The sequence below is a fragment of the Chiloscyllium plagiosum genome, unplaced genomic scaffold, assembly GCF_037043375.1.
Source record: "Chiloscyllium plagiosum isolate Xiang-an unplaced genomic scaffold, Cpla_swu_hap1 HiC_scaffold_4, whole genome shotgun sequence".
NCBI classification, from domain to species: domain Eukaryota; kingdom Metazoa; phylum Chordata; class Chondrichthyes; order Orectolobiformes; family Hemiscylliidae; genus Chiloscyllium; species Chiloscyllium plagiosum.
Window position 1 is genome coordinate 78,781,255 of NW_028270142.1, and position 21,143 is coordinate 78,802,397.

The 21,143-nt window shown below is 39.6% G+C and overlaps 1 protein-coding gene across 3 annotated transcripts in view; it reads left to right on the forward strand.

Moving 5' to 3' along the window:
* The window catches only part of atp6v1h (ATPase H+ transporting V1 subunit H), a 123,874-nt gene that overhangs the window by 56,488 nt on the left and 46,243 nt on the right, over positions 1-21,143 (forward strand). For all 3 annotated transcript variants that reach the window (XM_087986404.1, XM_087986405.1, XM_087986406.1), the window contains one exon: positions 12,382-12,479. In XM_087986404.1, the coding sequence (XP_087842530.1) occupies positions 12,382-12,479 (98 nt within the window). The remainder of the gene's footprint in view (positions 1-12,381; positions 12,480-21,143) is intronic.

Genomic DNA, 21,143 nt, shown 5'->3' on the forward strand with positions numbered 1-21,143 from the left:
CGAACTATTCAATTTGTTTAATATTTATATCCCAAAGCATTGAATCATTTCATTGAATTTGATATTTTAACAATATTAAAACCAAACTTGATTGGAGTTTAGTATCTTGGGGCATAATTTTAACTGGAATTTGATTTTTTTTTTGTCTCATAGCAACGCAAATACTGCTAGCTGCTGGACAAATGTTACACTGCAAATTTTACAGCACTCTGTGTGCTTGCTAAGTCCTTCAAGTCTCTTAAAGATGCAGCACTTCTACGCCTCCACAGCAGTATCATGGTTGCTGCTGGCCTTCTATCACCCCTCAGTGGTGACCTACTTTGCGTGACTGTACATCAAATACTGTAGGAGGGAGGTTAACTAAATGAGTAAAACAAATAGATATAGCTCATATATTTGTATATCTCATCTATTTTCACCAGCGTAATTAATACTCATAATTCTTTAAGTATACAGTCATTGCACAATGTAGACATTTGGTCAACCAGAAAAAGATAATTTGAGTTTTTTCTGGGATAAAAGGCAACGCTGGATTGTTGATGTTCTGAGCCTCCCTCTTGAGAGGTTAAAGGTGGGGGTGCTATCAAGCGCTAGTGTTGCCTCCACAGCTAAATAATGATTTTCCACCTTCGGAATGTGTAGCAATACCTTTTGTCTTTAAATGTCAAGCTGCCACCAATGTGGTGCACCTTGGTAATGCCCCTTTTTCACTTTTTGAAAGGGCTGGGACTTAAAGTTTGGTTTCATTTCAGCCCCACACTTGTGATTATGGACACCTGGTGTGGGGAGAGACAGGCAACTTTGCGGGCCATCTCTTCTGTCCCTGGGCCTGGCTAAGGTGGCTATCAACAGGTCCAGGTAGCAGACCATAGAGGGGCTCATTGTTCTTGACTCTCTGCCCCCTTCACCTGCACATGGGTGTCGCTGGAGAAAGAGCATGTCATACTCACCAGCATGATAGAGGTCTTTAGAGACCAGTGGCAGCATAGAGGCTGGAATGCATCCATAAAATATCGGAGCAGAATTAGGTCATTCCACCCAGAGTCTCTGCCATTCAATCATGGCTGATGTTTCTCAACTCCATTCTCCTGCTTTCTCTCTGTAACCCTTACCAATCCAGAACCTATCTAATTATGTCTTAAATACATAAATGACTTGGCTTCCACAGCGTTTTTTTGGCAATGAGTTCCACAGATTAGCCAATGGCTAAAGAAATTCCTCTTTGCCTTTGTTTTAAATAACTGTGCCTTTGCTTTAAGGCTCTGCCATTGGGTCCTAGTCTCTCCCTTTTGTGGCAACATTTTCTCATGTAGGTCAAACCTACATGTTAACCTTGAAAGAATCTTAAATTCTGACTCCCAAGTCCATTTGTGATTTCTGAAGCCTTTCCCCTTAGAAAATAGTCTATACCTTTATTCTTCGCACCAAAGTTCATAACCTCAACATGGAGCCTGTGGAACTATTAGCAGCTGCCATCCTGAAAAAGACTCCTTTATCCCCACACTCTGCTTTCTACCAGGCAATTAATCCTCTATTTATGCTGTTCCTTGTCCTAAGACCATAGGCTCATGTCTTAGTTAGCAGCCTCTTGTAAGGCACCTTGTCAAAGACATTCTGGAAATCCAAATAGATCATGTCCACTTGCTGTCCTTTGTCCCTGCTTGTTGCCTCCTCAAAGAATTCTAACCAGATTTGTCAAGCATGACCTGTCCTTGATGAAATCATGCTCGCTCAGTCCTCATTTTTCATGCACTCTAAGAACTCTGCAAATTCATCCGTAATGGACTCTCAAAACCCGCCAATGACAGAGGTCAGGCTAACCAGCCTATAGCTTCCTATTTTCTGCCTCCTTCCTCCTCTTAAATGAGGGTGTTACACTAGTCATTTTTTAGTCATCTGGGAAGCTCCAGATTCCCGTGACTCCTGAAAAATTGCCACCAATGCCTCCACAATCTCTTTAGCTACCTCCCTTCTGAACTCTGGAGTGTAATCCGTCTGGTCTGGGTGATCAATCTCCCTTCCGAGCTTTGTTTCCACAGCACCTTCTCCCTTCATAATGGCTACTACACTTACCTCTGAGGACTGATCCTTTGAAGCTCTGTTATGCTGCTAGTGCCTTCTGCTCTAAAAACTGGTGCAAAGTAACTGTCCATATCTTCCCCATTACTATCCCTCATCCTACGTTTTTTTCAGTGGCCTAATGTGCGTTCTTGCCTCTTGAGCTTTTAAGATACATTTAAAAAAAAACTTCTCTTTTACGACTAACTAGCTTATCCTCATTTTTGCACTCCCCAATTTCATTTTTAGTTGTCCTCTGCTGGTTTTTAAAAGCCACTCCTTTGACTTTCCACTAATTTTCACATTGTATGCTCTTTTTTGTTTTTAAGCTGTCCCATCTCTTGCGCTCTGGTTGTCTGAGCAATATGATTTTAATTTAGTAAGGTTCTCTTGCCTTAAATAAGGTTCTGTTCAACCGTTAATTTGGTTTGTTTCAATATGGTGCCCCAACTGGGGTATTTCATTATTTTTGACTGCCTGTTTTAAAAAGGAGTAGAAGAAGTTTATCTCTGTCTTGCCCTGGGCTGGTCCTGTCCTGGGTGCATTTAGATGGGGACAGTGTCAAGGGACATTTATTCTGTTTAAAATATTAGGAAGTGTGATCAGTGTAGGTTTCACAGAATCTAAAATGCAGCTATCATTGACAGAGTTGCAGAATCTACTGTTGGGTATGCATAGCTACTTTGTTGTACTGTGCATTTTCTTTAATATTTTCATATTGTGTCTCTTGAAGAAAATATTGTTTGTGCATGGCACATTCCCAATTGTTGTGTGACCACATGACCTTGGAGACTTGATTATTCACCAAGGACAGGTCAGGGCAGTGTGGTGAATGGCAACTATCCACTCTCTGCTGAGGCAGCATAGGAAACATTAAAGTGATAACATAGGAAAAGATATGTATAGGTCGAATGTTAATATCGACAACACATTTATTTAAGCTATTTATTTTGATCACAGACATTTGTCATTTGTACCATTCCATAGTTGGTTTGAGTGCAACCTGCATAGTGAGTTGGAGGAAGGACTGAGATTTGTTTCTCCTGTTGAAACATCAGACTGATGTACTGAAGGTGAAGTGACTACTTGAGAGGGGTTACTAGCTGTTATGGCTGCAGTGTTTTGCATTCTATTAGAACAAATATCAAGTAACCGCTAACCACGCATGTCTGGCATTGCAAAGCACTACTCAGTTCATTGACTGAGTCCCCTTTGCATAATTACTGTAGCCTTCATATAATGAAGAATTAAAAACACTGCCTTCATCATTACCCTTCCTTGTAAGGAGATCGACCCGCTTCTCCAGTATTTGCATAACTGAAGTTTCTTACCCATACCATTCTAATCTCTTTACATCCCCTAAGGCTTTGACCTCCTTCTGAGGTATGGTGCCTGAAATTAATTATTACAGTTGAGGTTGAACCAGTGTTTTATGAGGGTTTAGTGCAAGTCTTTGATTTTGTGCCTTCCCTCTATCTCTATGAATAAAGCATACACGTTTTTTTCTTAAATCTACAGAGGTGAGAGAAGTTGTACACATGCCCACGCTTTGGTATAAATCATTGTGCTTTATGTGAAAATTTCAGCCACTGTGTATCTGCACAATTTTACATTGCTGTCTTCCAGAAGTCAATTATTGGCTGCTTTATTTACAAGTCTCAGTAATTTCTAAATTTTGAAATTGTCCTGTATCTCTAAGTTCAAATCATTAGGAAATATCAAACAAGAGGTTCCTAAAACTGAACCTGCAAGCACACTACTGTGTATTTCTTCATTCTGCTTTGTTTCTTGCTAATATCCTAGGTTCCTGCCACTATCCCCAATCCCATGAGGTTTGCTGTTCACAATCTTGTATAGTACTTTATCAAGCAGAGCACTGTTGATGTTGCTGTCACGTATTGCATGTATAAACGTGCCTGACATTCCGTTACTTGACAACAACCTATATTTGGCTGATTTCTGCTAGTTCTTCAGTTTGTAACCCTTTGGAATTGTATACCCTGAAATATGAACATGCTCGGTCAACAAATGTCATTAAACTTCAGGGATTGCAATATTTCACTTTTTTTGGCTCCTCGATCTCGAGCCTTTCTGTCAAAAAATTGTGTTATTGACCACTCCTGTTATGTTGTGCATCCTTGGATTCTAAACGGCACTCCAGTACTTATCAACAGGTACAATTTTCACTTTTACCAGCAGCGAGTTTTCCCTGAACTCTAATCTTGTTCAGTTGCATGAAGCAAATATTGTTTTGGGCTTTCAATCTCCACTTCACTTTATTGACCTAATAATGGTATTTGGCTTCATGTGAGTCACCACACCTTTTGAGATGTTTATAAATTCTGACTGCAGCACTTGGCCTATAACTCCTAAAACTTGATCTGAGTTCTAACGCATGCTAATCTTGGGACTTAACATATTGTCCCTACGTAGATCCCATGCTGTTCATTCATCTTTGCAAGATGGCTATTTTTGTGTAAAATCTGCATTATGCATTGTGTAGTATTTAGGAGATAATGTGGCTATACATGACATTGGTTAGGCCACTTTTGGAATACTGCATTCAATTCTGGTATCCTCCTTATAGGAAAGATGTTGTGAAACTTGAAAGGGTGCAGAAAAAAAATGGCAAGAATGTTGCCAGTGTTGGCGGGATTGAGTTATATGTCTAGATTAGAGTGGGGCTGGAAAAGCACAGCAGGTCAGGCAACTTCCGAGGAGCAGGAAAATTGATGTTTCCGGCAAAAGCCCTTCAGGAATATTCCTGATGTGCTGTGCTTTTCCAGCTGTGCTTTTCCAGCACCGCTCTTATCTTGACTCTGGTTTCCAACATCTGCAGTCCTTGTTTTTACCCGGGATTGTTTTTACCCGGGAAGAGACTGAATAGGCTGGGGCTATTTTTCCCTGGAGGATCGGAGGCTGAGGAGGTGACCTTTTATACAGGTTTATAAAATCATGAGGGGCATGGATAGGGTGAAAAGTCAGATCTTTTCCTTAGGGTAGGGAAGTCCAAAACTAGAGGTCATAGGTCCCTTTTAAATCTTTCCCCTCTCACTGTAAACCCAAGGGGCCACTTTTGCATGCAGTGAGTGGTGTGTGTATGGAATGAACTGGTGGAGCTGGCACAATTGCAGCATTGGATGGGTTTCTGAATAGAAAAGGGTTTTTGAGGGATATGTCCCAAATGCTGGCAAATGGAACTGATTAATTTCTGATATCTGTTGAGCATGGGCAAGTTGGACCGAAGGGTCTGTTTCCATGCTGTGCATCTCTGACTCTGACTTTGTATTTAAGAGCTAATGTTTTTTAAAAAGTATTCATAATGCCCAACAACACAATTCTTTGGATTCTGGGAAACTGAAATAAAACCAGAAAATGTTGGAAATTCTTAGCAGACCTGGTAGCATCTGCAGAAAGAAAAGTGTTCCGGTCTGAAGTTTCACCAGAGCTGGGGAAATTAGGGAATAGGTTTTGAGAAAGTAGAGTGGGGAGGGTGAGTTTCCTTCAGGGAAGAGAGAAGGACAAAGGGAAAGTTCTGTGATTGAGGAGAGTAGAAGTGAGGAAAAAGTTTCATTGGTGTATGATCATGTGGTGCAGTTAAAATTAAGGCAAGTAAAAATTCCATGTCTACAGGTAGCATGGAGGGCAAGTAAAGAAAATCTGGGGGGGGGGGGGGGCAAAGCAGCAGTGGAACTTCAAACAAATAAATTGAAGATATTTATTCTAAAAATTTTCATTTGTGTTGAATCCAGAAAAGTTTCCTGTCACAAAAATGTTCTGAAGCTTGTGCTTACGAAATGAGCTTCATTGGAACACTCACTGACCGAGGCTAGTAAGATCACTATAGGAGCAAAGCGGAGAGTTACGACAGCGAAGCCTCCAGTCACGTGCTATGTGGCGTTATTGTTTGGTTGATTAAGCAATAAATCAAGATCTGACTAAAGTATGTATATATATATGGGGAAAGACAAGTTGCAAGAGGGATACAAGCAGCTTCGATATTAAAAAGTTAAATGCGTGGATCGGAAGTTGGCAAATGGAGTATAATGTGGGAAAAGGGAGTGTTGGCCCTAATTTCAAAGAAGGTTGGAGTACAAGGGTAGGGAAGACTTCAACTGTACAAGGTGCTACTGAGACTGCATCTACAGTACTGTGTGTAGTATTGGTTCCCTCGTGTAAGGAAAGATATTTTATTGGAGGCAATTCCGAAAAGGTTTGCTGGTCTGATTGCTAATATTAAGGGATTATCTTGAGCAAAGGTTAAATAGGCTAAGAGTCTATTCATTGGAGTTTAGAACAGTGAGAGATGATTTCATTGGAACATATAGGATTCTTGAGGGGCTTGGTAGGATAAATGCTGAGAGAATGTCTCTCGTCACTGGAGAATCATGACCAGAAGGCATAGTCTCTGAAAAATGTTGGCTAATTTAAGACTGAAATGAAGAATTTGAGGGTCGTGTCTTTGGAACTCATTGCCACAGAAAGTTCTAGGGACAATCCCTAGAACTAGGGCTGATAGATTCTTGATCAGTCGAGGAATCCAAGGTCGTGGGGAAAGGGTAGGAAAGAAGACATAAGTAGTGTTAGATCAGCCATGATCCTATTGAATGGTGGAGCTGAAGCCGAATGGCCTTCTCCCTGTTCCTGTTTCTTATGGTCTGAAAAGACCTATTCAATTTAGCTGTGTCTCCTGGATTCAGGATAAGTACAGTTGACAACTCAGTTGTACCTGGTTGTCCTTAATGCATTGGAGACATTTTTAAATCCACAAGATAGGTCTTGATTTTGGTGAACATCTCAGCAACATGTTGGCTTTCCTTTGTAAAATAGACAATTGCAAGTAGTCCACATTAAATAAAGTTTGTTCCTTGAAGTTTAAGATCATGTGATTTTACAGCAATCCAAAGATCACCTCTATGATGAACTGGCCATGGGTTACAACCTATTGAACTTCTGTACCCATGCTGCAATGACATCCACAAGCAAGATGTGAAGATGGCTGACTCAAAAAGTTGAGAAACAGCGCTTCCTGAGGGGGTTTCACCATTCAGAAGGGCATTGGAAGGGCTTGGAGAAACAAAGCTGGATGAAGAGTGGAAGGAAAAGAATGACGAGTGAATCCGGCACATTCTCTCCCTTGCTCCCTCGCCCCCTCACCCCCTATCTTATGTATCAGAGACGACTGTACCAGAGAGGACATCTCAGCCATACCAGGCAATGTTCAACAAAGTCTCAAAGTACCATTCATGAGGCCGAAAGCACGATCATAGGTCATGTTTCACCTTTCTCTTCCTGACTTGTGTGGAGCTTTCCTAAATACAGAAAAGGTAGCCTTCTGCAGTTAGCTAATCATGGGAAACTGTCTCGCAAGGATATACAAACAATCTAAATACCACCCTCCAGCTTTCAAGGAGGATCGCAAGTGTGCATCTGTTCCTGCTTCTGCCATTGGTTTTGGTCCATTTTTTTCTTCCTGGCTCCCATTTATACCCTTTGTTCTTAAATTCCCTTCTGACTGTTAGCACAACCACTTGAGCTGCTGTGGTCCTGTTTGTCAACTTGCACTGATGTCCTGGGCCCCAATTGGTGCCAGATGTTGGTGTCTGCAAGTAGTCCGGCTAATTGCACCAACAATCTACTGTCACTAAATGGGACCTAGCCATTCTTAAAAATAGAGGGTAAGTGTAATTTTTAATGTTTACATTATAATTGGAAATTGTTGCATTTTAACTTGAGTCTTTTTGTTTTGAGAAACATCTGAAAGAATTAACTCTGCAATATTTTGCTGATATTTGAGTTTTAATATTTAATTTCTGTGGGAATCAATGTTTCATTAAGTCATTTCATTGGAAGTTGTGCTTTTCAGGAATGCTGCCACAGCCCTGTGAGCATTCCTTTTAAATGGAGAGGAAACTGCAAAGATAACACATTGAGTGGAGGAGCAGGAGGAGTCTTTGAATTATAGCCAGTTTTGGGTTGATATCTGGCACCTTGACAAGCCAAAATATTGAGTCTAGAGAAAAGCATTCATTAGCAGGCAAATGTCCTCCAAACAAGCACAGGCATCAATGAATGAGAGTTCTTTCAGTTACTTTTGTGCAAGACTTGAGCCTTTGTAAGTCTCCAGAGGTTTCTGTTTGCCCTCCATTTAATGTGTACTCAGTATCTTTGATTGCAATCTGCAAATCAAGGATTATGTGGTGAAGAGAGCTGAAGTCATATGTACATAAAGTAACACCAAATACTGAATGGGACACATCACTCTATCTAAATCACAGTTGAGAATCAGCTCTGAAGTGTGAATTTGAAAGATGAACTTAGTTTTTCTCACTCTGGCTTGGCAGCATCTGTGGATTCTCCAGCACTTTGTTTTGATTCAGCTCTCCAGCAGCTGCAGTTATTTATTTTTATTGCACATGATTTCTTAACTGAAGGTTCCAGCAGCCAATTAATGGCAAAGGAGGTTAAAATGGATGAAGCTGTGGAGGTAGTTGATCTTGCTAATGGAGTGTGTCTGGCTGATATGTTAGCTTAGCATTTGAGTGGAGCACAGAGCTTAGACTCTAGATGAGTCTCACACCTTGACAGTGAGATGGGTGGAGTTGGTGGTCAGAGCAGATGTGGGCTGCAGATGCTGGAGAGTCGAAGAATGTGGTACTGGAAAAGCACAGCTGGTCAGGCAGCATCTGAGGAGCAGGAGAATCGACATTTCGAGCATAAGCCCTTCATCAGGAATGGAGTTGGTGATAGTGGAGCTAAGTTTGTTGTTTTGAATAAATTGGTTTATAGTTTCAACTTTTATTTGCAAGAAACTTTTTTTTGTCCTGGATACTGGATGTCTGATAAACTGATTTACAAATTAGCGACTCTGGAGGGTGTATTTATAGCTGCTCTGCCTAAGGCTTCAAGCATGACAATCTAACAGTCCAGACTTTGTTGTAGTTTCTGTTGAAAATCACTGTTAAATGGTAAATATGGTGATCACTTTGCCAATGACAGGATTAAATCACTGGATCTGTTTGTGTGAGGAGAGTTTTCAATAATCTTGCATGACGCTGCATAGATTCTGTCAAATGATGACTTGAGCTATGGGAGCAAATGGGCGAGGCTGCAGTTTAAGCCAACTGGCAATACAATAGTCCTTTATAACGTGGAATTTTGTTTAAACACATTACAGGTCTTGGTATTCTAAACTTTTGCTGGTGACATCCAAGCGGTCATCTGGCCTTCCTCTTTATAGATGCTAAACCAACGTATGTTCAGCATTTTGTTTCTTACGTATTTACTGTGACAATGATTTCATTCATAGCACACCTAAAGCCTAGAGAAACAAAGGTGATTGCCAATTCATCTTAGTCTAATATTGACATCTTAATGAGTCCATCAATAGATCTGGTGCAGGAATCAAGGTCAATTTGTTTTATTTTTATGCCTTCAAAGAGGAAGTGCCTCCAGTTAGGAAGGCAAAGAACTGAGTGAGTGCCTGACAGTGTAGTTTTTTGAATAGTGAAGTGAAAGTGGATTTTTATTAAAAGGTTTTGCTTTATTATTTTGGATGTAACAGGAGCACAATTAGTGGCTAAGTTACTGTGTTAAGTGATCTTAACAATATCCACTGTATTTCAAATGAAATCCAGTTTTCTGGTTAGCCTTGTCAGCATTTGTCAAGTTACCTTTTTATGATGCACTGATGAAATCACAATTTAGTATACAAGGTGAGTGAAAATGAAGTACTGGAAATATTCAGGTCAGGCAGCATCTGTGAAGAGAAATAGAATTGATGTTTTGGGTCAGTGACATTTTTGTTAGAATTTGCCAGCAATAGTTGAGGAAGGGTATTTGATTGGGACGTTTTGGTACAAATCTGATCGAATGTACCCAAGGAAATAAAGCAAGGCAAGTGGATTGAACTCATGAAAGATGGTGCAATTTCTGACAACCTTCCTCACTGTTCACGATTTCACCTATTATAGTGTCATCTGTAAACTTACTAATCATGCTATGTACATACTCATTCAAATCATTCATTATGGATAACAAACAGAAATGGGCCCATCACCGACCCCTGAGGCAACTGGAAATTCTGCTGGAGAGAAGAGCAGATGGGCTCTTCTCTCCAGCAGATGGGCTCTTCTCATGGTTGAGAAGTGGCAACAAATTAAACATCTACAAAAGCAAAATGCCATAGATGCTGCGAATCTTAAAAAAATGCTGAAAGTACTAATAGGATCAACATCTGTAAAAATGTTAGCAGTTCACATCAATGATCTTTCATCATGACATAAGTTGAAGGCTAATCACCAGTTTTAATCCTTTTTATGCAGTGTGGTGATGTTCTCTGTAGCGCCAGCTGGTGATACTTAACTTGAGAGTTTATCTAAAGTAAACTCAATCTAGGACAGATACTTCAACTTAGATTGAAAATTGTGGGTTGGAGGCAGGCTGAGTCATAGAGTCCTACAGTGCAAAGATAGGGCCTTTGGCCTTAACTGGTCCATGCTGACCAAAATGTCCATCCACGCTCACCCCATTTCTTTGCACTTGGCCCATATCCTTCTAAACCTTTCCTATCCAAGTATTTGTCCAACTGCCTTTTAATTGTGTTAATGTACCTGCCTCAACCAGTGCCTCTGGCAGTTCATTCCATATGTGTACCAACCTCTGTGTTTCTAAATGAAAAAGTTGCCCCTCAGGTTCCCTTTTATTCCTCCCCCCCCACCTAACATTGAACTGACGTCCTCAATTTCCCAACCCTGGGAAAAAGACTCAATGCATTCACCCTACCCATACCTCTCATGATCTTTGATACTTTTATAACATCTCCTCTCCGTCTCCTTTGCTGTAAAGAAACAAGTCCTAGCTTGTCCAACCTCTCCCTATAACTCACTCCCTTGAGTCCTGGCAACATCCTTATAAATTTCTTCTGCACTCTTTCCAGTTTAATAATATCCTTCCTATACAAGGTGACCAAAGCTAAACACAATACTCCAAATGCAGCCTCTCTAAAGTCCTCTACAACTGCGGCGTAACTTCTCAACTTCAATACTTAATGTCCTAACTGATGAAGGCCAGTGTGCCAAAAGCCACCTTTACTGCTGTCTACCTGTGACTCCACTTTCAGAAAACCGTGCACCTGAACTCCAAGGTCCCTCTGTTCCATTACACTCCTTAAGGCCCACTTTGAAACTCCTACCTTGGTTTGGCTTTCCAAAATGCAAGACTCACTGGCCGTTTCTCTGCCCACTTCCCTAGCTAATCAAGATCCTGCTGCAGTTTCGTATAATCTTCGTCACTGTCCCTGATACCACTTATTTTAGTGTCATCTGCAAACTTGCTAATCATGTCTTGTACATTCTCATTCAAATCATTGATTATAGGTAACAACCAGTAATAGGTCCCTTACCAACCCTTGAGGCACACCATTAGTCATAGGCCTACAATCTAACATGCATCCTTCCGCTATTATCCTCTGCTCCCTACCATTGTGTATCTAATTTGCCAGCTCTCACTGGATTTCATATGATCTAACCTTCCAGAGCAGTCTACCATGTAGAACCTTGGTAAAAACAATGACTGCAGATGCTGGAAACCAGATTCTAGATTAGTGGTGCTGGAAAAGAACCCCAGGGCATCAATGTGGACTTCACCTGTTTCCTCATTTCCTCTTCCCCCACCTCACCCCAGTTCCAAGCTTCCAGCTCAGCACTGTCCCCATTACTTCTCCTACCTGCCTATCTTCCTTTCCACCTATCCACTCCACCCCCCTCTCTGACCTATTACTTCCATCCCCACTCCCATTTTCCTATTGTACTGTATGCTACTTTCTCACCACCCCCACCCTCCCATTTATCTCTCCACCCTGCAGGCACTCTGCCTCTATTCCGGGTGAAGAGCTTTTGCCTGAAACGTCGATTTTCCTGCTCCTCTGATGCTATCTGAATTGCTGTGCTTTTCCAGCACCACTCTAATCTAGAATCATGTAGAACCTTGTCAAAGGCCTTACTGAAATCCATGTAGCCTACATCAACAGCCCAGCTCTCATCAACCTTCCTGGTCACTTCATCAAAGAACTCCAGCAAACTTGGGAGGCATGATCTCCCATACATGTATTGATGTGATGCAATTCTCAAAAAAAATTGGATGAATATCAAAAAAAAATCTAGAAAAAGACATTGCTTCCTTGCGTTGTAAAAAGTACATGGCTCTTAGCTAACTAATGAGCAGTGGTTTTGCAATTTAAAGCTTAAAGATGTACAAAACTAATTTCATTATAAATGAGGTGAGAAATGTTTTCTTGATTATTTATTTTCTTTCTAACTTCAGAGCTCCCAATATGTTCAGTGTGTGGCAGGTTGTCTGCAGTTAATGCTGAGAATTAATGAATATCGTTTTGCCTGGGTAGAAGCTGATGGAGTGAACTGGTAAGAATTTTTAAGGACACTAATTATTCCGGGCAAATTGGTCAAGTAGTCTGTGTTTAAGTATTCGATGTGCTTTTGAGACCCTGTATTGTAGTGAATTGCTTGATCATTAGAGACAATATATTCATGCTGAATGAGCAATTTGTTATACAAACATTTTGCGTATCTGAGAAAATTCCAAGTAAATTGAAGATGCTAGGAGAAAGTGAGGACTGCAGATGCTGGAGATCAGAGCTGAAATATGTGTTGCTGGAAAAGCGCAGCAGGTCAGGCAGCATCCAAGGAGCAGGAGAATCAATGTTTCGGGCATAAGCCCTTCTTCAGGAATGAGGAGGGTGTGCCAAGCAGGAAGATTGAAGATGCTAGGCTTACTCAGCCTGGTGACATTGCTGAACAGAGAATAAGGTTTAATATATGAAATTCTGTGGCACAGTGGGGTGCTGTGCACTTTTCTACCTGCCGCTGTTGATATTTTAACAGCGTGGAGAAGGTGCTGTATGCCAACTCCAACAAATTAAGGGCCTTTATTGGCTAAACTGTAAGCCATCTACCAATGCTTTGGTATTTCACTCTGTTCATTTGAGGCAGAGTGTCCAAATCTAGTGATAGTCAGCATTAGATACTGTCTGCAGGCCCACCAGTGCTCGCCATTCCTGGTAAACTACTGGGAATTAGTGAGCTGATGGCTATTTGATTGGCATCCATTTATTGGCAGTCATATTTCATCCAGCTGATGAGCCATTCTGAACCAATTGACAGTCCAGTTACCGCCAAACTAATTTGGAGTGGATTGTGTCAAGCTTGCCCTGACTTCAAAGCCAACAGCAGAATTCCTCCTACCCTTCCAGTTTCATGAATGGGCCAATTTCAAGGACCATGGAATCTGTTCTGTATTTTCACATTTTGATAACTTTATTATATTTAATATATCTTGCTTTCACTTCAGTACATAATTCTGTCAAAAGATTGTCTATCATTTCTAACCGCTCATGTAAGTTGCAAACTCTATCCTCAGGTACAAATCCTCTATTTTGAAATTCCCTTCTATAGTTATGATCAGTATTTAATTTTCTCTCCAATATATAGAGTAAAAGTAGAAATTTGCCACTTAAACTACTTTGGACCGTATTATATTCTACAAATGTCATAAACTGGGAATTATTTAAATCATGGAAAAATCACTGAAAAGACTAAGTGCTTACAGTGGCTAAGAGCGTAAATTTGTATTTTGTACAATTTTTTTTTTTTCTGTGGCTTCTAAGTGGCATTTAACTTAAGTCTACAGTTTTTTAAATTCTGTTCCCAGCCCCATTTCCTCTAACTTCTCCAAGCCATTACATTGATCTCCAAGGTTCATGCATTCCAAAGGTTGGAGAAACCAAAAGTGAATGCATTGATGCACCAGCCAAAGTACGTAGATCCTCTGAATAATGGCACAGTCGTGCCATTTAGAGAAAGCCTTGGTTCCCAGTATTAAGCAGGTTCTTTAAGAAGATCTCCAGAGGAAGAGTAATTGGGTTTGCTTACAAAGCAGCTGAAAACAGTTCCTCACGAAGTGAGTCAACTAGGAGCATATAAAACTAACCAACTCAGTATGATCTATGATACATTGAGTGTTAAGGGAGGTAGAGAAAGAGGTGGCCTTTTCTAACATTGGTGAAAGTGAGGACTGCAGATGCTGGAGATCAGAGCTTAAAAATGTGTTGCTGGAAAAGCGCAGCAGGTCAGGCAGCATCCAAGGAGAAGGAGAATCGACGTTTCAGGCATCCTTCTCCTTGGATGCTGCCTGACCTGCGCTTTTCCAGCAACACATTTTTAAGCCCTTTTCTACCATTTCCAATCTCCTGGAATTGATACTTGTTCTTGTAGTATGGAGAAGACACAGTAAATAACTAGCTTCTAAATTTTGCTTTACTATCAGTTGCTATAACTAATAGAATATATAAAAATGTGAATGAATACATTAAACTAATGAAGTAGTTATTAAAAATAGTTAAAGAATAGTAGGACAGGCGATGTCACAGTTGCAACATGTAGAAGTTCCTGAATGAAAGTTTCATCGAGCAAAGATGTCTATGGCAAATGTTTGAAGTTCAAGCAACTTCAGCTCAGTTTTATCTGAACTACAGGTATTGTAATACATCAAGGAGGGCAAAGTTACCTGTATTATTTACACCAGGAGACAGTAAAACACCTTAGACTTGGGTAATCTGATTTTTGTTTCCTGTTCACAGACAGGAAGGTGTAACTGAGAGACTGGTTAAGGAACCCAGAATGGGGTTGGGGGGGCAGGTTGATGGAGCCTGTCTTTACAATTGTCCAACATATTTGAGATTCTATAAGCTTATCTGAGTGAGAGTAAGGGCTTGCAAGATGGGTGAGCTAACTGGTTGTGACACAGGGAAACCATTCAAGAGGGAGAATGAGAGAAATGTGATAATGGCAGGCTTAATTTAGTTAAAGGGACAAACATAGTTCTCTGCAACAAGGAGCATAATTCCAGACTGTACATTGCAAATTGAGCTGCTGTTTAGAACCAATGAGGGGGAGGATCCAATCATCATGGTCCACACAGCATCCCCACAGTCACCGTCATGGGTCACCGCATCCCCACAGTCAGGAAACCGGCCCTTCGGTCAAACAGGTCACACTGACCCTCTGAAGAGTAACTTCCCCCAGACCCATTCCATTATCCTATTACTCCACATTTACTCCTGATTTATGCATCTGACCTGTGCATCTTTGAATTGTGCGAGGAAACAGGAGTTCCCGGAGGAAACCCATGCAGACATGGGGAGAATGTGCAAATTCCACACAGACAGTCGTCTGAGGATGGAATTAAACCCTGGTCCCTGGCGCTGTGAGGCAGCAGTGCTAACCACTGAGCCACTGTGCCAATGATGTGGAAAGGATCAAGGGAAATGTGCCAAATTTAGACTCAGAAGCTCAAAAGTCAAAATCTCTAATTTGTACTTGGTTCATGTGTGTTTAGATGGGGTGATTAGAGATGAATGTGTGAACCTAAGATAAATGGGAGTAATGGGTCTTGGTTCATAGGTCACTATGCCACAACTGGAGAAAATCAAATCTGTAATGATGGGGTGGTCTGCACCTGAATCATGCTGGGGCCAGTGTTTTTGTAAGCCATGTAATTATGGAAATCAGAATTTTAAATTCTATGATGGGGGGCAGGGAATTAAATTGAAGATGAATCTAAGTAGAGTCAAAGCCAGAGAGTTTTTAACAAGGAAATAAGGGTCTGAATCTAAGAATAAACCAACAGGTTAGACTAAAATTTACATTAAGTGCAAATGAGTGACGGTAAGAGCTTTATTTTTGAATACACATAGCACTTAACTGAGAGCAAAGATGCAGCTGCAGGTTAGTGTAGATGTGAACATGCATCTTAGAATACAGGATTTTTAGGAATTAACTTGAAACTTGGAAAACATGATTCCGTTAGATGATGGTATTGGTACAGTATGATGCATGTTCAGGAAGCCAAAATATAGAAATGGTTTGGGTAGAAATGACAAGAAGTTGCTTTTTGGAAGTGATGCACGAGTCCTTAAAGAGAAGACATAGGATAGGGTGAAGCATAAAGAAAGAATGAGAACCTGCCTAAAAGACAATTTTAAAAAACACAATGAGCAAACAAAAAAGGAAAAAAGAGAAACCTAGCCATAAATATAAACACAGTTAGATCTCTGCAGATGTTTGAAAAAAAGTTAAGAATTGATCTTTGGTCAAATAAATAGTGAGACTGGGAAATTAGTGGTGGAAAAGGTAGATGTACGGACTTATGCCGTAGATCAGTCATGATCTCACTGAATGACTAGACAGGCTTGAGCTGAATGGCCACCACCTCCTGTTCCTATTTTAAATAAGAAAATAGCAGATAAATTGAAACAGTGTTGTTGAATTGACTGTCAGTATAAAGGATATAGTAGCATCCCAGAATCAACAAAAAAAATCAGGAATTGGGAAGAACCGAGGAACTCTGGGGAAAATCACAATTATTGGAGGAGTATTAATAAATCAGAATTGCAGTCTGACAGCTCCCCATGTTCTGGTGGGCTTCATGCTCGGGTCTTAAAGTGCCAAGTGCAATAGTTAATGCATTGATTTTAATTTTCTAAACATCCTTGATTTGAGACAGTTCCATTCGATTGAAGGATAGTGAGTATAAATTTTATTCAAAAAGGGGACAAGGAGGGAAACTAAGCCATTTAGCTTAACAGCCGTCAGATTGAAAATAAAATAAATTACACCAAGGCACTCAAAAATTTGTTAATCAGGCAGATTTGACATGGTTTTGAAAATAGACACTCTGTTTAACTCCTTTTTTTGAAGACATGCTGTGTGTGAAAATACTGCACCTAGATTTCCAGATAAGGCATCAATTCAGGTTATTGGGGGTAAGTAAAAGCTCACTATATAGTAGTAGTAGATTGGCATTAATAGAAGATTAGTCAACTAACAGGAAATAGAGTAGGCATAAATAGGACTTTAAGGTTGGCAAATGAATAAATTTATGTCCCACTGGGATTAGTGTAGGATTTTCAACTATTTACAATTTGTATATCTGATTTGAATGAAGAGAAGGAAGATATGATTGTCATTTTGTCTGATGACACACATAAAGAGGAAAGTAAGTTGTGTCGAGGACCTGAAGCTACAAAAATAAAGGAAGATTAGGTGAATGGGCAAAGATGTGGTAAATGGAGCATAATGTGTGAAGTTGTCCATTTTGGCAAGAAGTGTTTTTTTTCAGATCTGAGTGGTGAGAGATGGCAGAACTCTGGAGATGTTCAGAGATCTGGGTATCCTTGAGTGAATCACAAAGGTTAGTCTGCAGGTCCAGCAAATATGACTTGATTAAAGCATACAAAATTTCTTCCTCCTCTCCTCCCAGAATTGGGAACTAAGGGTTGCTGTTTACAATCCGGAGAACAACTATTTAAGCAGATTAGATGAACCTTTTGGAATATTGTTTGAAATGCTCCTCTGAAAAGGTAGTGGAGGCAGAATCCTTGAATATTTTTAAAGGCAGCGGTAGGTACTAAGATGAACGATACCAGTAAGCAGGAATACAGATTTAAGGTTATAATTGGATCTGTCAGAATTTATTGAATGGCGCAGTAAGCTTGGCTGAGTGGCGTACTCGGCTCATTTGTATGATAAAAGTTTGAAGCATGCTATTAACATCGAAATGTACTCTGCGTCAACTTGTTCTACTGTCTGTCTCAACAGGCAGTGGCTCTCCCTTACTTTCCCCACTCTTAAGGATTTGATTTAATTGTACTTTAAATGCTCATTAAATTCATTGTAGGAAGGTTGAGCTCTTGTTTAACTTTATAAATTTGCTGTTAGCAGTGTGATAACATTTTTGATCAAATTGAACAACAAAAATACAAAGGTGGTGATTGACCAAAGGATTGAGAATATTTCAAAAGATGTCAAAAAGAGAAGATAAACCTTCATGAGAAGATGCAAGTAATAGCAAGACAGACAGAGCTTCTTGAAGATATTAAAAGGAAGAGAAGTTAGCATAGGCATAGATAATGAAAAACAAGAAAATGGTAGAATTGAATAAATACTTTGCATTAGTTTTCATAGTAACAGATGCAAGTAATAATATTCCAAAATTATGAAATAATCAAGGATGAAAAGATGCAGAAGAAACAAATACATTATAGAAGTACTGGACAAACAAATGAGGATAATTCCTCAACACCTGATGGGCTACATCCTAAGGTAGGAACAGTAGCTACAGAGATAGTGAATGTACTGGGAGTAATCTTCTAAGAAGTTTTTACGTTCTGAGGAGAGTTCCAGAGGATTGGAAAACTCTGTAACACCTTTATTTATTTGACAGGGAAGTGTGATAAAAATATCTATAGGCCAATTGGCCTAATGTCTTGTTATTGGGTAAGTGTTAATCTATTACAAAGGATGTAATAAAACATTTTGTTCCAAATGGTATGATCAACAATCAGCATGGTTTCAAGAAGGGGAAGTAATGCCTGACAAATTTACTAGAATTCTTTTGAGACAGTAGCAAGCAGGACAGAAAGCAGAAGCAGTGGATGTAACTTTGATTTTCAGAAGACATTTCAGATTCCACATATTAGACTATTTACAATAAGCACTCATAGTATTGGAGGTAGTATATTATTGTGTATAGAAGATTTGCTAACTAATAGATAGATAAAAATAAGTAGTGAGGCGTACCTTTAGAATGACAATCTGTAACAAGTGGAGTGTCACAGATTGGTGCATGGGGCTATGTTAATGACTTGGATGAGGAAAGTGAATGTACTACTGCCAAGTTTGCAGATGACATTAAAATAGGTCGGAAGGCACGTTAAGAGTATAGTTGTCTGCAGAGAGATTCAGACTGATCAAACGAGTGGGCAAGCACTCGGCAGAATATAATGTGAGAAAATATAAAGTTAGTAATTCGGCAGGAGAACATAAGTTGGATATTACTTAATTGGAAAAAGATTGCAGAAGTTACAGAATAGGAGGATTTGCGCATCTTTGTGCATGAGTCACAAAAAAGCTTGTGCCCCACTTCTGTGGGTAATAGGGAAGGTAAATGCTCATCCTCCTCCATCTAGGACAATCCAACCATCCCAGGAATCAATCTGTAAGCATCTGTTGCATTCCTGTATGGTAAGTACATTCTCCTTCAGAAAAGAGATCTAGAACTGTACATCATACTCCAGGTGCAGTCTCAGTAGTGTTCTGTACAGATGAAGCAAGACCTTTATTTTGCTCCTGTACACCTATCCTCTTGCAATAAAGGCTGACATACTGGTTTGCTTCTTGTACCTGCATATAGTGTTATGATTTATGAACAAGAACACCCAAGTCCCTTGTCTATCAATGTTCTTCAATTTTGCATGATTCAAGAAACACCTCACCTCTTGGTAGGAGAAACATAAATAAATAATCTCTCAGCACTTGAATTTCATTTGCAATGCTCTTAACCTGCTTAAAGCTTCTTCACACCATTGTCATGGTTCACATTCAGCTCTGCTAGCTATATGCTCCAAAAAAAAAACTGGTTAGACTTACTTTCACTTCATTAAGCCATATTGATTGTGCTCAACAAGACAGTTATTTTCTGAAGTACGAGATTAGTGGATATTTATAATAGATTCCAGTAATTACCCTTCTGATGTCAAGCTAACAGATCTATAGTTCACTGTTTCCTCTCTCCTTCCTTTCTTAAACATTGGGGTTAAACTTGCAATCTTCTAATGTTCAGTACCATTGCAGAGTTAATAAAATTTTGAAACATTATCACCAATTCATCTTCTATCTTTATAACCATTTTTCTTAAACATTCTTTAATGTAATTGGTTTCTTGAAATATTGTTCCAGAAAATACTGTCAAACACAGCATGAAATTATTCTCCCAAAGCATAGATGCAAGATAGATTAACTCAGTCATGCAGTGTGAAATGGCCCTTGATCACTTCATTCTCCTTACTATATGAACTTTTGATTTCCTGATTTATTCCAAGCTCTAAATTACCACTGCTGTTTGGTAGACATTAAATTACTTGGAGAAACATTTGATGACGCTTGCTGTATCTTGATTCCATCCAAACAGATATTATGTCCTTTTCATCAGATTGAAGATTCTCGCCCGCTCTTCTCGCCCCTCCCCTCTCTGTTCCATGTTGTCAGCTAGCTACTATTGCTCTTTACCTGTCCTTCCTAAATATTCAATACCTTTTAAATATTGATTTTCTGGTCTTGGTCACCCTGCATCCACATTTCTGTAAAGCAAATAAAATCATACTCCTTTATTTTAATCTTATGCCTGTCTTATGATTTCTTTTATCGTGTCTCTTTCCTATTTCTTAATCCTAAATTTTAATTGCTTAATTTGATAGGGCCAATAATCTTATCATCCACCAAGGTCCTACCTATTACCGGACTGTTTACAATCTCACCAACTTAGAGAGCAAAACTATCTTGAATTGAAGGTGCTTGAAGGGAACCAAAAAAAAATGTAGCAGTGTTACCTCCTTGAGCTTTAGGTTGTCATTTATTACTCTCATCTGTTCTCTTTTGAAATTTGTGATTAATTTACTCCTAGTGGACAAGCATTGTAGGCTCCAACAGTACCCTACACTGGAATTTTTAAAATCTTGCTCTTAGAAAAGATTCTGAATTGATGACACTCCATCACTGATGTCTTTCTTATATTTTATAGAACATCTCCACTCAACCTGACATTTATCTTCCAATGCCACTGCAGAAGTATTGCTATTATCTGAGGATTGGATTTTGACAGATGAATTGCAATCCTGACATGATTGGGTCAAGAGAATTCCTTGGCAATCTTCCCATCTGCATTCTATTAACATATTAGACAGGGCAAGTGCCGAGTAATGAATGTAGTCGAAAGTCCTGGCAAGTCCATGTTGAGGGTCCAATTCAAGTTAATAAAAAAACCTGTAGTGATGGAGTGCGAAATGCTTTGACAAGTCATCTCATTAAAGTAATTTTGAAAATCAGAATAGAAGTAAATATTTAGCACATTTGAAGCAAAGATTGATTGAGATCTGAACATTGATAAATATCTAGAAATATGCAGCATTTTACATTGTGTTTGATTGTGTACATCACAATTTTTGTTTTGGA